This window comes from Artibeus jamaicensis, unplaced genomic scaffold (assembly GCF_021234435.1).
Source record: "Artibeus jamaicensis isolate MK-2021 breed Jamaican fruit bat unplaced genomic scaffold, CSHL_Jam_final scaffold_474, whole genome shotgun sequence".
Taxonomy (NCBI): Eukaryota; Metazoa; Chordata; class Mammalia; order Chiroptera; family Phyllostomidae; genus Artibeus; species Artibeus jamaicensis.
In genome coordinates, this window is record NW_026522046.1 from 2,039,106 (window position 1) to 2,054,999 (window position 15,894).

At 36.0% G+C, this 15,894-nt stretch overlaps 1 protein-coding gene across 3 annotated transcripts in view; it reads right to left on the reverse strand.

Moving 5' to 3' along the window:
* The window catches only part of TPRG1 (tumor protein p63 regulated 1), a 202,822-nt gene that overhangs the window by 15,180 nt on the left and 171,748 nt on the right, over window positions 1-15,894 (reverse strand). For all 3 annotated transcript variants that reach the window (XM_053657560.1, XM_053657561.1, XM_037131766.2), the window contains one exon: window positions 6,723-6,876. In XM_053657560.1, coding sequence (XP_053513535.1) covers window positions 6,723-6,876 — 154 coding nt within the window. The remainder of the gene's footprint in view (window positions 1-6,722; window positions 6,877-15,894) is intronic.

A 15,894-nucleotide genomic window follows, 5' to 3' on the forward strand; every position in this document is an offset into this window, starting at 1 on the left:
CAATAAACATTTTCAATAACTCATTGACATCATCATCATCATCATCATCATCAAACTATGATTTCCTGAAGGCCAAAATACAATTAACCTCAACATTTCTATTGCCAGCACCCTCTGGAGAGTCCAGACGCCTTTTCATAGGTTAATAAATGTCTGGCAAATGAGATTACTGAATGCCTCCCCAGTCCTCAACTCGAGCTTCATTTTATGAGAATCCTTTGTGGCCTCAGAATCTAAGTGCTGGAAATAAAAAGATGACACTATTTCATACTCAGTGAACTTGGCATTTCATTAGAGTCAGATGCACTTTATTTCTAGTCATTTCAGTGAACCAGCTCAAAGGAGGAGGGGCCAGGAAGACAGAACAAGCAGTACATTGAAGGAGAGGCAAACAAAAGGCCAAGTCCCCAAGCTGGCTCTTGAGCGTTTCAAGCCCCTGAACTCAGTCTGTGTGACAAGAACGCAGTGTCATCTGATATGAATGCCACCAGCCACATACTTTTCTCTAAAAGCTTTTATACACCCACCTCTGGCTCCTTCTTTTATTCCGGTCTCAAAATCATGAGGTCAAATTTTAACAACTCCGATTACACAGGGGCTGTATGTTGATTAGGGCAAGGTGTAGCAGATCATGTGTGTGTTTGTGTTGGGGAGGTACAGAGTGTTGAATGTTTTTGACTTTACAACAATTATTTACCAGCTGAATGGCTGGGCACCTGGTTTGCTTCAGGTGCTGTCTGCCAGCAGTTCACTGCCCCATGTCTCAGTTTTCCTTATTACAAACCACCGCTTGCTTCCTGTTTACACTAAGTACAGAGACCTGGTTTCATGCCTGCACAGCCACATTCCTCAGTGAGCAGGTTTTCCAAGCCTTCAGGCTATAAGTTTCAGTCTCCCTATGCAGAAAGTGAAGCATGCTGGGAATCAGTAAGTTCATCCAATACTGGAAGCTACACAGCTGGACAAAATGTCTGTATCACCCTTCTACATTTTATTTTGAATTATCTTTACGGAGACGCCATGACTGTGGGTATGTCCAGGTATTTAAAGAGAAGAAGGAATATGAGGCAGAAACTTCTTTCCTATAAAAGAGAAGTTCCTATACATCCTAATTTGCATCCTCATCCTTTCCCATTCCTTCAGCTTTCCCATCAATATACACACACTCTTTAAACTCTAGCTAAAATGAACTACTCTTTCTTTATCCAAGAACATTTCATATAACTTTCTAATTTTCAGCTTCTATTCATGTTTATTTTACTTAACACTTCTTACCCAACCTTCTTTGATGCTTAAATCACTTACACCTTGAGATTCACATTAAATTTCATTTTACCTGTTAACTTTTAGATTTATCTGTTCCCTCTTTTGGGCTCCCATAAACCCTGTGGATCCCTCTACAAATGGTTTTAGCACATGGAATTGTAATTTGTGCTCTGGCTGGTGTAGTTCACTTGGTTGGGGCATTGCCCCATACAATGAAATTTCATTTTCTGATTCCCAATCTGGGCACATAACTAGGAGTAAATACCGGAAGCAACCAGTTGATGTTTTTCTCTCATAGTGATGTTTCTCTCTTTCTCTCCCCTTCTTTTCCTTTCCCTTTCTCTAAAATCCACAGGCATATCCTTGGGTGAGGACTAAAAAAAAAAGTAAAATTATAATTTGTTGATTACCTTTTTTTGCCTTCTCCCTTTCCACTATAAGTATCTGGAGGGCAAAATCTGTTTCATTCTTCTTGGTATCCCAGATTACTAACACACTGCTCAGCATGTAGGGTTCAATACCAGGCAGGTACTCAATGAATACTGGTTAAATTGATATGAAGAAAAAATGAAAGGGCTAAGGATGTAAAGTTACATTTGATTGGTAAAATATTGGTTCACTTTTATAATTCCCTGAAAAAGAAAGGTAACAATACCAGAAAAGAATAAGAAGGGTTAGAAAGCAGATCACTTTAATTTGGCTGTAGACCTTCCATGACCACCTCTGGACCATCAGTAGTCACTCAGAGCAAGGCTCTCCACACACTCCAAGAACCCAACAAGTCAATAATTAAGAGGGAAGATACTGCTACAAATTGCAAATGTTAAGTTGGTAAAATAATGGAGAATAATTTAGACTGGTCATAATGTATAATAAGACATTATATCATATCACATCAATGAATATGAATACACACAAAGAGTTTCTTCAAATTTAAATACATTTGTCTGCATACTAGCAAATAGTTTGGTTTAGAAATAAAGCTATTTTATTGCAATATCTTAGTCAACTCAATCACTCTAAGTAAGTTGGGTTTTATTTTTTTAATTTTTATTATTATATTTTTATTATTGACTTGAGAGAGAGGAGAGAGAGAGAAATTGATTCTCTCTTCCACTTATTTATGCATTCATAGGTTGATTCTTATATGTGCCCTGACCTAGGATCAGACCTGTAACCTCGGCATATCAGGATGATGCTCTTATGAACTTAGCTACCCAGCCAAGGCTAGGTACCCTCATTTTAAAAATGGAGATACCTGTTCTCATCTCATAGGGCTTTGTTAGTGAATTACATGAAAACATACAAGCTATAATCAATAAATGTAAAGTATAATTACATAATATATGAGATTATGTTTATGTCTTATAATAATATAAGCAATGCCAAAAAGTATTATTTTATATTTTCACAACTATTTTATATGAATAATGCAAAGTAGGTGCATGAAGATTGGAAAATGTTGGGGAGGGTCAGGGAAAAGCAAGAATGTCTGGAAGAACACCATTTGTTCATCACATTTGCCAGATGTAGAAATGCTCTAATGAGATGGATTTTAAAAAATGTATTTTGGCATATTATTACATACTTTGATTGTGATTTTTACATCGGTGAGATGAGAAGATAATATAAATTATAATTTGAATGACATTTGTGTCCATAAAGGTTCTTTCCTAGGGTAATTTCCTAACCAATCAACCCCATGACTCAACTTTGATTCAATGTTGTATAATCTGAAACCTCTGTCACCAGCTCAGCTTTCTCTCCTGAGCTTTAGACCTAAATTTCTAGCTGTTGGACAACAAACTCTACCCTATGTTCCATGGACATTTCGAATTCGAGTCCTAAACTGAACCTCTAAATCTACTCTTCTTTTAGCTTTCCCCATTTAAATTAATGGACCCACCATCTACCTAGGCTGAAAATGTGTCACCTTTGAAATCTTCCTCTTCTTCACCTATGATATCCTGTCAGTTACCTTCTTCCATTGATTCTATATTCTGAATATCTCAAAATGTCTTCTACTTTTCTCAATTCCTACTGCCTCTAACTTACTTTAAGCTCATCTCATCTACCTACAAAGTCTGCCAAAATAGTTTTACAGTTATGAATATATAGCACAAAATTTACTCATATATTATTAATTATTAATTACAGTGTTATTTTTTCATATGAATAACTGTAAAACTAATTTTGCTCTACCCTATATTTTTTGAGCTATTAAAATTATGATGGTGAATATATAGGATCAAACTCCCTCTAAATGAAATTACTCTTTGTCTAAGAACACGCCTTTTACCTGCACATGCCTCCACCTCTCTTCATTTGATCCAAACTTCTTTTTTAGCCAATTGGTATTCATTGAAAAATCTTTGCATTTTTCTCTGCCTCCTCTATTAAGCAATGCATTAAGCAAAGGTAAGAATCTTATCCCATTGATTTCTGTATCCTTAACAATAGTCATAATTCCTGCATTTTATAGGTGTCAGGAAACATTTATCGAATAAGAAGCTTCCAAGAGCTACAGAAAAAAATATTTTGGGTAAAAATAAATTTGGATATTTTGACATAAGAAATTACTCCATTATATTGTAAATAATTTGAAGATTTTGACTTCATGTGACTCAGCCCTCTATGATTCTCTTTCCTGAGCCATAATAGTTTTGTTAAATTAAATTGCTTCAGGTATTTGATTTAGTTATAAAACTTCATCCATATTCTTTTACTTTTACCTGTTTTATTCATAAAGGGAATGTAAAAACTAGTTTATTTTAACCTTTTAACATCTCATGTTATGCCAAAATGTTCTTATAAAAGGTATTCTGTGCCTCCAAATTTATCTTTTCTTCTTATTTATTCCTTCAGTTTAATATAACTGAGTCTTAATCAAAGCCAATCTGGGAAAATTTCCTGAACACAAATAACACTGTGACATAAAACCAACAACAAAATAAAAATGAATACTCTAAGATTTGGATAAGAGACTCATCATTTTACATCCTAGATGGAGATCACTTGTTTTCCTGCAGAGTTGTGATTGGGGTGGTCTTTGAATTAAGAAATGGCTTGGCAAATAAGAGCACCAGACTCTTGCCAGAAATTAAAAAAAATACTTTGGAAGAAAAATGAAGAAAAGCCTTAAAAGCAACACATCTAACATATCCACAAAGTTTGATTGAATGAAAACCAACCAATCAGCTGACCATTCATCATGCTGAAACCCACAGATTGGGGACACACACACACACACACAGAGTTGTTCCTACCTCTGTCCAACAAGAACTATATGAACATCAAATTCCCCCTTCAGCTTTAGCTAATAGGAGCACTTGGCAAAAATTTTAATTATTCCGATCCCCTTTTGAATTTTAGGTTTTATCTTTCTCCTTAAGTTATTTGATTGTATTTATATGTAACAGAATAAAGCAAAGCACTTACAGATATTAGAGTAATACTGGTGTCATTTCTCTGTAGTTAAGAGAAATTGTTCTTTAACCATTCACCTTAAATTTCTTCTAGTAAATGACACTCAGGGAATAAGTACTTAATGCACCAGGTATAAGGGACAAGAGAAGACTTTGGGCAGGAAGTGATGGATGAAATAATGAAGGCTATTGTTGGCATTTATTTATTAAGCTCGTATTATTTTGAATTATAATAAAATATAATTACTATTAATTAAAAATATAGATTATATTAAAGGCTAGAACTAGATTCCTTTTAAAGATGGGGAATGGCTTTGGGAAGTTACATTATTGAGTTCTTGTGTTAGAATAACAAATGTTAAAAAAAGAAACAGATAAACGACATTGTGTTATTACTAAGAAAAAATAAAACTGAATTTGGTGGTGTGGCAAGAGCAAGATAGAGGAAGAAAGAATTGTGGAATAATGCATTAGAACATTATCATTAATAAGGTCTTTTAAAACATGGAGATCTGGTATTCCATTTGAAATTTATGGCATTATTATGATATACTCCCTAAAGCCTTCAATGGGTCTTCTTTCACTTAAATGCCTTTGTATAAGTGTTATGTTGTTCTTACTGGTTTTCATTTTGTTTTGTTTTATTGACTTTGGGCAGTAAAAGAGTCAGCCTAGGGGCTAATGTTGGGGCTTGGGTCAAGGTTTTGTAAAATAGAATCATGACATACAGAGACAACTAAGGTTGCTGCTCCAGAAATAATAGAAACATTATTCATACAATGAACTAATTCAGTGCCTGCAATAACTTGGAGCCAGAGGTAAGCTTGAGACCATAGGTCCCTGAGGATGACTGCATACACCTCTAAAGAACCACCGACTTTTTCTAGATCAGAAAAGGATTCAAGCCAACTTTGTCTGTATATAAATAAGGCTAAAGACCCCAACCAGTCTGTTATCACATATATTTTTCCTCAAATCCTTTTTAGAATATAGGACTTACCAATTTAAAATATTTATTTATGCATATATGTGTATATTTTATTAATTAAGTATATTCAAATAATGCAAGAAATACAAAGTGAGTCATCTAACTACAGAAGACTTTAGATGCAGGTTATCAGGGTCTGAATTTATATCAAATGAAGAGTTGTGATATTTTGAAGTGAATGCTAACACATAAAGGTAAACATAGAAAGGACAGAGAAGGCAAGAATTCTTAGGCCTATAAGTGTAACTTGTATGTGTGTATCTAGTTTTGTTGAAAATGTAAACTTTGATTTTTCACTGCATGTATGGCTCCAACCATTTTAGACTAGCTGTAGTATACTAGCACTGCTTTAAGTTTCCTTGTAAAAGAAGAAAGAATAGGAAAAGGGACTCTCCCTGCCACCAGTAAATTTAATATCTATTTGGGGAGATGAGATTTAAAAACATAAAATATTGTTAACTGATTTACCACTTTTAGGACATTTCAATGCACTTTATCTCATTCAACTTTATAATGGTCCATTGAGTTTGGGAGGAAGGTCAGTTTTCATTATTTTCATTCAGATAAGACTGCCAAGACTCAAAGAGAAAAGTGACTTAAATATGACCACAGAGCCATATTTCACACTATTTTATATTTTTCTGAATAAAATAATTAGAATTTAATTATGCATAGAAAATGATATGTAGCTTGTGGGTGATAAACATGGTCAAACATAAATATTGCAATTTGTAAACAATATTACACTATACCTTCTTGCTAAGAAATTAGCAAGGAAGAAACATCATGGTATGGTTATTATAAATATTATATAGTTTTTATATAATGCAGCTTCATTATTTATTAAAATACTTATATAAATCTATATATATTAATATATAACAGCTTCATTATTTATTAAAATACTTATATAAGCCTATTTTAATTTTCATCTATATAAAGCTCAGGCTATATCTTATCATTTTTTTAACTGTACATGTTTTAGAAACATAAAACTTTACCAACAAAGATAATCCAAGAGTGAATTCCAAACTGCTTCCTACCTTGCAAAGTTCAAGGAACTTCTCACTGGTATATCTCACGGGATGCTCAGTGAATGTAGCATAAGGTACCTCAGTAGACCATGGGTTCCAACGGGACAATAGAGATTGCTGCTCCAGACTCCCCCAGTAGATCCTAAGTCCTTCTCCTTGTCTCCTACAAGAAAGGAATTTTTCCTTTAGATTAGCTGTTTCCATTAGATTACAGCAAAAAGGAAAGGGTGGGAAAGGAATGAAATATCTCAGTAAGGCTTTATATTGCTGCCGAGATAACTATCAACTAGTTGAGTTGTTCCAAAGAATTTAGAAGAAAAGGATGAATTTGTTTTCAGAAATCATGAGTTCAAAGTGTGATAGAGAATTCTATATAAAGAATCGCAGTTGGAAATGGAAATGGGATTCTGGTATTCAGATGCCAAGGCTAAGCAGTGGACTACTTACTTCATGACAACATTCTGACAGTGCGGGTTGAAAGAGAAAGGGAGAAGGAAGAGTCAAGGTGGTGGGACAGGAACTGAAACAGACAATTTTGGGAGATGATTTTAAAGAGAAAGGTAGATGACAACAATTTGCACAGAGCCACAAATACAAGCAACAACTAAGAAAAAAACTTGGGGTTTTCAAAAAGGAAGATATATATGATCTTTAAGAAGGATAACTAATTCAAAATATTCTGTGACCTCAACTTCTATATCTCAGAATTCTCTATTCTCTGCATACATTCCATCCAGCAAAATTTCAGCAACAAATATGTCAAAGCTCTAATGGAGACTCTCTCCACCCTTTTCCACTAAATTCATAGTCCTGACCCATAGCATGTATGAAGCAGCCACTGTCTGGTAGAGCCCTGGCCTGGTCATCTGGTAAACCCAAGTGCAGAGCAAGAGAAAGTCATCTTGAGAGTGATGGGAGGGAATTTGTGGCAGAGGAATATGGCCAGGTTAAATAACAAAATTGTAGTTTCTGTGTTCTCTTCTTTTGTATGTGCCCATTAGAATTGATGGTTAGTGATTTTAAACATCTCTGATTGCAAAGAGATCCTTGAATGTTAAGACAAGCTCAGGAACTTCACATTCAACAACTTTAAAACTAAGGTGCCTGTGATTCTAAAGAGGCCCATGGAACATCACAGAGGTCTTGTTTCTTCTAGAAATTAAATCCTGGGATCTAGAATGAAAAACTGGAGCTTAATTGTGGTCTCTTTGCAAAGCTGTGACTTCCTGTATTAAAGAAGGATTCCTTTGGGAATGCTATTGTGGTTTCTGAATGTTTATTCATGTAGAGATGTGTATAAACACCATCTCACACATAAGTATATAACACCCCTTTTTCAATTGGCTGGTCCCTGAGCTGCTTTTTACAAAAATAAAGTCTGAAAAGAGACTGGCAAATTCGGCTGCCCTATTTTCAGATTTTTGATGATTACATATGAAAGCTGACACTTAACCTTTTTTTGTACTTAATCCTTTGCCCGGAAAGAAAAGCAAAGGGAAAGAGAAAAAAAGAAGAGAGAAAAAAGGAAAATATAGCACATACCTCTAAAGTTCCTTTTCTAGCCCCTCACCTTTTCAATTGCTATACTTTATCATACCCCCTGTACTTTTCCTCATTTTTTTCTGGCTTGGTTGTAAACCTAAAGCTCAGTGAATATTCTATATATGATGATTAATGGAGCATTCTGGTCTGAGTACATTAAAACAGCTTGTATAATAGAATTATTTACTGATCCATATGTCAATTTATATACTGGGTGCAATTTTGCTTTTATCCAAAAGGGATGAAAATATGTCAAGATAGATTATCTGGTAAGTACACTTCATATTATTTCACTTTAGGGAAACCCCAAATGAAGTTTAAGCATGATATTAAAGAAGAGCCCTGTTTCTAAACAGACAATCAATTTGAGTATGGCAATGACCTTTCTTAGAGATATAATATACTTCTAAGTATACAATTTCACCCAATCCTCTTGTGAGCTCCAGAGGTAACAAACAGAAAGATAAATCTAGAACTAAATAGTCTTTCCAAAGGTAAAACTAAGGTATTGCTTCTCAGAAAAGCCTTTAGTACCAGAGTACTATAAAAATCTATCATCCTCTTGTCTGTCGAGTGTCGCTAGGGAGATTGTGGAGAATATGGACTCCTTTATGACTAAGAATGTTTTATCAAACTGTTACTTGTGTTATATGAGAGCAATCATGTGAGGTAGAGTACAAATGCAGTGAACAGGACGTCAGATAGTCCAGTGTTAGAGTCTTGGTCTTGATACTTAATGCTGTGTGACCAGGAGCAAACTTATTTCTTCTTCTAAATCTCATTTTCCCCAAATGTTCTTAGAGTGTTCCCATATGGTAACATTCCATGGCCTCATTCTTATGTGAGTTGTATATACAGCTATAATGCTACTAGCATTCAGCTAGTCAAGTGGATCCATAAAAAGTCTCTGAGTTATATCTTTAATTTAGAGGCATCAGATTAGCACCCCTCCCCCAGCAGAACACATCCTCTGCTACAAAGGCTACACTAACTATTGTCCCATCTCTTTTAGGCAACTTTAGCCTACCATGCTATTTCACAAACATGTAAAAGCACCAATCAGCCAGTACAAAGGGATAGTAGTTGAAGGCTTATAAACTATACAATGCCAGAGCAAGAAAGTCTCTTGGAAGCTATAACCCAGTGTCTTTTTTTCTGGAAGTGAGAAAACTGAGACTCAGAAAGGACCAGGGATTTCTCAACACATCACTACAAACAGAGCTGAATTAGCTAGCAAGAGTCATAGTTTCCTAAAACTTTATTTAGGTGTATTTTCACCATTCTGGGCTATTGTTACAACATACATTCCAAGTTAAGGCCCTGCCATTACACAACACAGCCTTATTTCCAATTAGACACAGAGGTAAAAGAATTGCCCTAAGGAGCCTGCCATCTTTTGTGGGCAAAAAGCATGCTCAGGAATTCTAGCTATAGGTCAGAAAGAAAATCTCTCTCAAATGGAACTCTGGATTTTTATATATACTCAATAGCAATTCTGAGGTTGTAGGAAAATCAAATATTACTAGAAATCAGGGGGTAATAATTAAAAAGATATGTCATTAGGATAAGAAGACTGGATTTTTCCCACACAGCTATTATGGTCAAGTTTTGAAAGGGTGGATACAGTCCCAGGTAAAGAAAGACAACATCAAATTTTTAAGCAAAGAAGACTGTTTGAATTGGATCCTTTGGATTCTTCCTTTAATCATCCAGAAGAATCCTCTTTCCATAGATTCTACCTTGCAGTAGGTAAAAACCACTGTGCCTTCTATTGGGCAACCAAGACCTCTATCTTAGGCCCACACTGGTTGTTTGTTTGTTTTTTTGTTTGTTTGTTTGTTTGTCTGTCTTTGAGCATTTCACACCAGCTTTCTGATCTTCAGGTAGGAACAATTTTATAAGAAGCAAGAAGATAATGGATAAGAGAATGTTTTGTATGCTATAACACATTGGCCATCTAGCAAATATTGAGTGTTAGCATGTACCATAATGCTTATTGCATACTGTTAAATAAAATGTAAAAAAATGTAAACTTCATATTTTTAATCTTCATAGCAATTTTTAACCTTCATTGATAGAAACAGATGAAGTTAACAGGAAATACGATAAAGCATTTGACCAGGCTCCAACCAATCACCAAGTCAAGAACTACTAGTAGAATAGAATAAAAAAGAGGAAGAGAAATAGTGTTATCTCTGTTTTAATAGTCTAAAGTCCATGTGCCTGGTGCTTCAAAAGGCTAAAACTCAAAACATTAGAGTTTTGAGTAGGGAAAGATTTATTGATGAAAAAGGCAACAACTGAGATGATGGGAGATTTAGTGACGCCTTGAATCCGTCTTAAGAAAGTAAAGAGTTCAGGCTTGTTTTATGTCAAAAAAAAAGAGCAAATAGAAGGGTTAAGAGGTGATTAACAACTGCAGATATCTGGGTACCAGCAGAGGTCCAGGAAAGATTATGTTTAGCCTGTTGACCCTAGTTGACACAAGTCTAGTCGGAGGTACATGCAAATCTTTGATAAATAATACATATTTCTTTTATCTCCTCAGGAGAGGCACTTTCTGGTAGGAGTTACTTTTGTAAAACTCAAACTGTAAGCAGAATTCCTCCAATGATTAGTTTGTCTTTGTGCAAGAAATTACTTACCTGAAGGCCATGGAAACAAAGCAGGACTGAACAAGATGGAGTCCAAAAGATTGAGCATTTCACTCTGTTACAATGATAACTTATTTTGTTCCCACTTTCTATCCTCAAGAAAACCAGCCATATCTGGCCTCTATCCCCACTTCTTACTCTTTACTTTTGGTAAACATCAAAATCTCACAGAATGGTATAGAAGTAGAGGAAGGTGTCCATTAGGACAAATAAGAACTTAATGGAAGAAGGGGATTACAGGAGTGGGAGATTTGGGGTATCCTAGATTGTCTGAATTAGAAGGCCCCTTAGAGGTGTGTTTCCAGTTATTTCATTTTATAGATATATACACTGAAGACCAGAATTTTCACAGATCAGAGTTCTTCCTTTAGTCATGTTAATTACATGTTCTACTCAGTGACTCAGACTCAGAATTCTACTCAAACACAATTGTTGGCAGGATGGAAGGCCTAAGCAATTACTACTTTAAACCATTATAACATCCCAAAAGATGACTTGCCTTCTACACTACATAAGTGCTAAAGGACCAATTATGAAAAATAAATATGGTTTAATAACACAGAAAGAAGCTCCAAGTTGAACAAAGGTAAGACTTCCTTCAATAAGACGAAAAATTATTTCTATTGGGAAAGCCTCGCCTCCCTGAAATCATTTTCAGCTGAACTAGAATAAGAGGCCAGCCAGTCAACACTCTGGGTTAATTTGTTCATTCCACACATTCTTCTTCCTTTGGACAGAAGATACACATTCCTTTTTGTAGCACAATATAGCCAACTTCCTTTCCTTTGACTTTCCACTCTCTGTCCATCTGGTCTTCATGGATTCTGGGAAGAGGCATTAAACTACCTGTTAGAAGAGGTGAATGAAGATGCCAGGCTCCCGGAAAGAGAAACAGCAGCTTCCATGATTACCTCCGTCAGTTGCCCCCTCCTTTCTACACATCTCAAATCTCAAAGCTCCACCACAGAATTAAAAACATAGCTCAAGGCACCAAAGCAAGATTTATGAGGAAGCACAGACATTAACTCTTGCTCTAAATGTAGGGCGTATGCTTGTAAGTATGGGTGAGCAAACAGAGGGAGGTGGTGAGGGGAGGAGGGAGGGCAGCGAAGGGGAGACAGCAGTTCAGAACAACACAATATATTTTCTTAATGTCTCCTTTCAGGCTGTATTGTTGAAAGGCAGGCTTTCTAGGCCCATGAAATGTTAGTCCCTTGCTTATTTAATCTGTACAAAAGGGAGGACTGAGTTGGCACCCTGGATGGTATTCAATGCTTCTTTGCTCATTGAATGACCTCAGACAAAATATTTTCCATGACAAGAACCCAAAAGACGCTGGCACAGACTCAGACAATAAGATTTGCAGAATGTGTTTACATTTTCTCCATATCCCCAGGCTGTTCCAAACCCATGGGCAGGTGCTGCCTTTATCTGTTCTCTTTGCTCACCTGGCTGCCTCCCAGAAGTTTCCAGAGCCTTGGGCTCGGTGAGATTAACTATTTACTGACATGGGTGACAAAGAAATTCTATGGGTTATATTACTTGAGGGAAAGGTAAGTGATAAAGTAAAACTAGGTCAGCAGTGTTCATAAAGAGAATTCAGGGGCAGTTGGTACCATGGTAAGAATCGAGTAACAGTCAGGAGGCCAGAGTTCAGATCTGCCACTGACTGGATGGATAATTTGAGTCATTTCTCCTCTCTCTAAAACCAAGTAGTTGAGTTAGATCACCTCTAAGGTCCTTTTCAGTCCCAATAAATTGATATCTGTGCTGAATGACCAGAATAATGTTTATTATACTGGTTATGCCTAAAGCTTTAGGGTAACTTGATGAATATGAGAAATTCTCAGAGGGCTGCTGACATGATTGTTCTTCTCCTAGAAGAAGAAACAATTTTAAACTGTAGAAAAATAGACCTAGGTTAAGCCAAAAGCAGAATGCAGAGAAAGTGAGGGTGAATATACAAGGGTTATAAAAAGAGTTTGGAATTACCCAATCTAAAATACATATTTATCAGCTTGGGAGACTTTAGATGTGCTTGTCCTAAAAGTGGTCATATTCAGGGCTGAGGTGAAGACTAAGGCACAAACCAAATGTACAACCTAAGATTTTATGATTCACAATGTTAGGATGTGCGTGTGTGTGTGTGTGTGTGTGTGTGTGTATGCAGACTCCTAGTAAATACTTAGACTAAAACATGGCCTCTTATTCTGCTATACACATGGGAATCACTTAATGAATCCTTGTTTAATGACAATGAATGAGTAAATAAATTCACAGAGTAAGTTAGGATGCCTCTGAGATTGATTACCATATTATTCCATTCTTAGAATATTACATGTTATGGTAGTAAGATCCTTGAACTGAAAGTTCGAAAATAAAACTTGAATCTAATCCTAGCACTGATGTACTTTCTTTGTACTTAGACCTGAGCTCTCTAGGATGTCACCCTCTCTAGGACTTCATTTCCTTTTGCTATAGTCTAAATTTCTGTGTACCCCAGAACTTATTTGTTGAAATCTTAATGCCCAAGGTGATGGAATTAGAAAATGAAGCCTTTGGGAAGTACTTGAGTCACAAGGACAGTGTCCTCATACTGAAATTAGTGCATTTATAAAAGAGACTCCAGAGACCATCACCTCTTCTTCTGTGTGAGGACACAGCAAGGAAGTGCCATAAGTGAACCAGAAATCAGGCCCTCACTAGGCCCAGAATCTGCCAGCAACTTGATCTTGAACTTCCCAACCTCCAGAACTGTGAAAAATAAATTTCTGTGATAAATAAGCTACCCAGGCTCTGAGATTTTGTTATAGCAACACAAATGGACAAAGACACCCTTCTTATAAAATAACAGAGGCATTGGATTAGATGTTTTCCAGAGGACACCCCAACTAGACACAAATCTAGCACTTATGATTCATGAGAGCCAAAGATTATTTACCTTTGGGTTCTACTTAAATAATTCAGAAATATTTTATTTTTCAGAACTGGTATGAATAGATTACTTGAACTGAAGTCCATCTAAAACTTAAATACTTATTTTCTTAAACAGATCATATTAAAAAATAACTAATTCTTTTACAGCTTAATAAAAATCACCACAAACTCCAGATGTGAAGACTTGGAAGGGATTCATTGTTAGTCATTTATATTCTACTTCTTCAACTCCTTAATTTTACTGATACAGACACTGAAATCTAGAAAGTTACTTAGATTAATACTCAAAGACCTCATAATACTTTCCTATATGCCAATGCTTTCCCTTATGAAAACCAGCTATTGTATATGAAGAGTAAGTCTATTTACCCAAGCTCTGAAAGATTCTTGACTGCTAAGTTTATTAGTTCCTATATCAGTTTTCTCTTCCCTCACCATCCTTCTGTCATTTCTTACTGCTATCAGTATTCCATTACAACACTCCAGTAGCTTTTCTTCTCATCTGTTTTTTTTTCTGAATTCTTACTGACAGGGAGAGTAGAAATGCATTACCTTTGGAGTCATGGTAACATAATTAAACAACAACACCTCTTTCTTGTGTTCTTTCCTGTAAAAGAAATGTATCCATTTTATAGTAAAAGCTTTGACTTTATAGATTCCATTTAAATGAGGAGCTAATCAAATCAGGTTGATAGTTTACAATTTTTGAATCAAAGAAACCATATGGTTCTTTTAGCTTTGGACATTTAAATGCTCATGTTTTAGAAAGTTCATTGGAGTTATACCTGTCAAAATGAAACAAACAGGATCTCAGCATTAGAAATCATAACCTTCTTTCCACTGATGGAGACAAAACTCTCTCGTCCTTAGAGTCATGCTCTGGTAGACCGGCATTGTCAAATTCTGTAAAAGGAGCCTCACATTCTCATCCCCTTTCCAACCTTTTAGTGTGTGACTCCCCCCCCCCCAATATGTAACAATTGTTCTGAATAGCAATGTTATTGGTAAATCCTTGCTAGCATTCTTTCATGAAGTCCAGAGAAATTTCTCTGGATAAAATTGTAATGAGGAGGCAGTGGCAGAAAAAATTCCTTACAGTTGAAGGTATCAAAGAAGGTTCTATTCATTCAATACTTGTTTACTGACCTTCAACCTTGCACCAAGTAACTTGCATTGAGCACAGAGGAATTCATAAGAACAAAGATACAGTTTGGGAAGGGTTGGGGGCTAGGGAGAGACAGAAAAAATTCCGTATATGTCCCTTGATTTATATTTTTACCATGGTCTTATTTATATTCAGTTAGGCTGCAATGCCTGTTGTCAAGGTGGAGGGAGAGGGGTCAGAAGAAAGCTATTGAACTCAGTGGGCTTGGTGCTGGCTCTGCAGGACAGAGCAGTCAAATTCTGACACGGAAGTTAGTGAGAAGCCAGTGAATAAGCAGAGGAGAGCAGTTTGATTAGTTTAATTAGCCAAGGAAATTTGTCTCTGATGAGTATACTCAAAATGACAGAAAGAGAGTAACTGTATAGAGGTGAGTGGGGCATGTGGCTAAGCCAGATGCCCCCTTGGTCTCCAGATCATTAACAGGGCTGAGTCTTAACCATGTGTGAGCTTCCTACTGGGTGTCATTAAGAAGCCTAGAGGCAAACAAAAAAGAGGATAAAATCAAAGTTGGGTGGCAATGGTGTGGATAGCAGAAGAAAGATGAAGAAGAACATTTCAATGGATAATAAATTTTACCTTTAACAGGTTAAAATAGCAGCTGCTCTTTAACTGAATTATAAGGCTTTCTGAACTTAGAGTACTTCAATTTTCTCTTCTGTTAAATAAACTTAGTGACATTGTCTTATACAGGTATATATGGGTTAAGACAAATTAAAAATGTCAAATCTCTCACAGTGTCTGGTAAACAGTAAGCACTCTCTATGTGCTCGTTGGATAGTGACTTAGAGCATACAAAACAATTTCTCATCCATTATCCCATTGTTCCTCATGAAACTATTATTTCTGTGAAAATGGTATGAAATACCCAGAGACACAGAGCTAG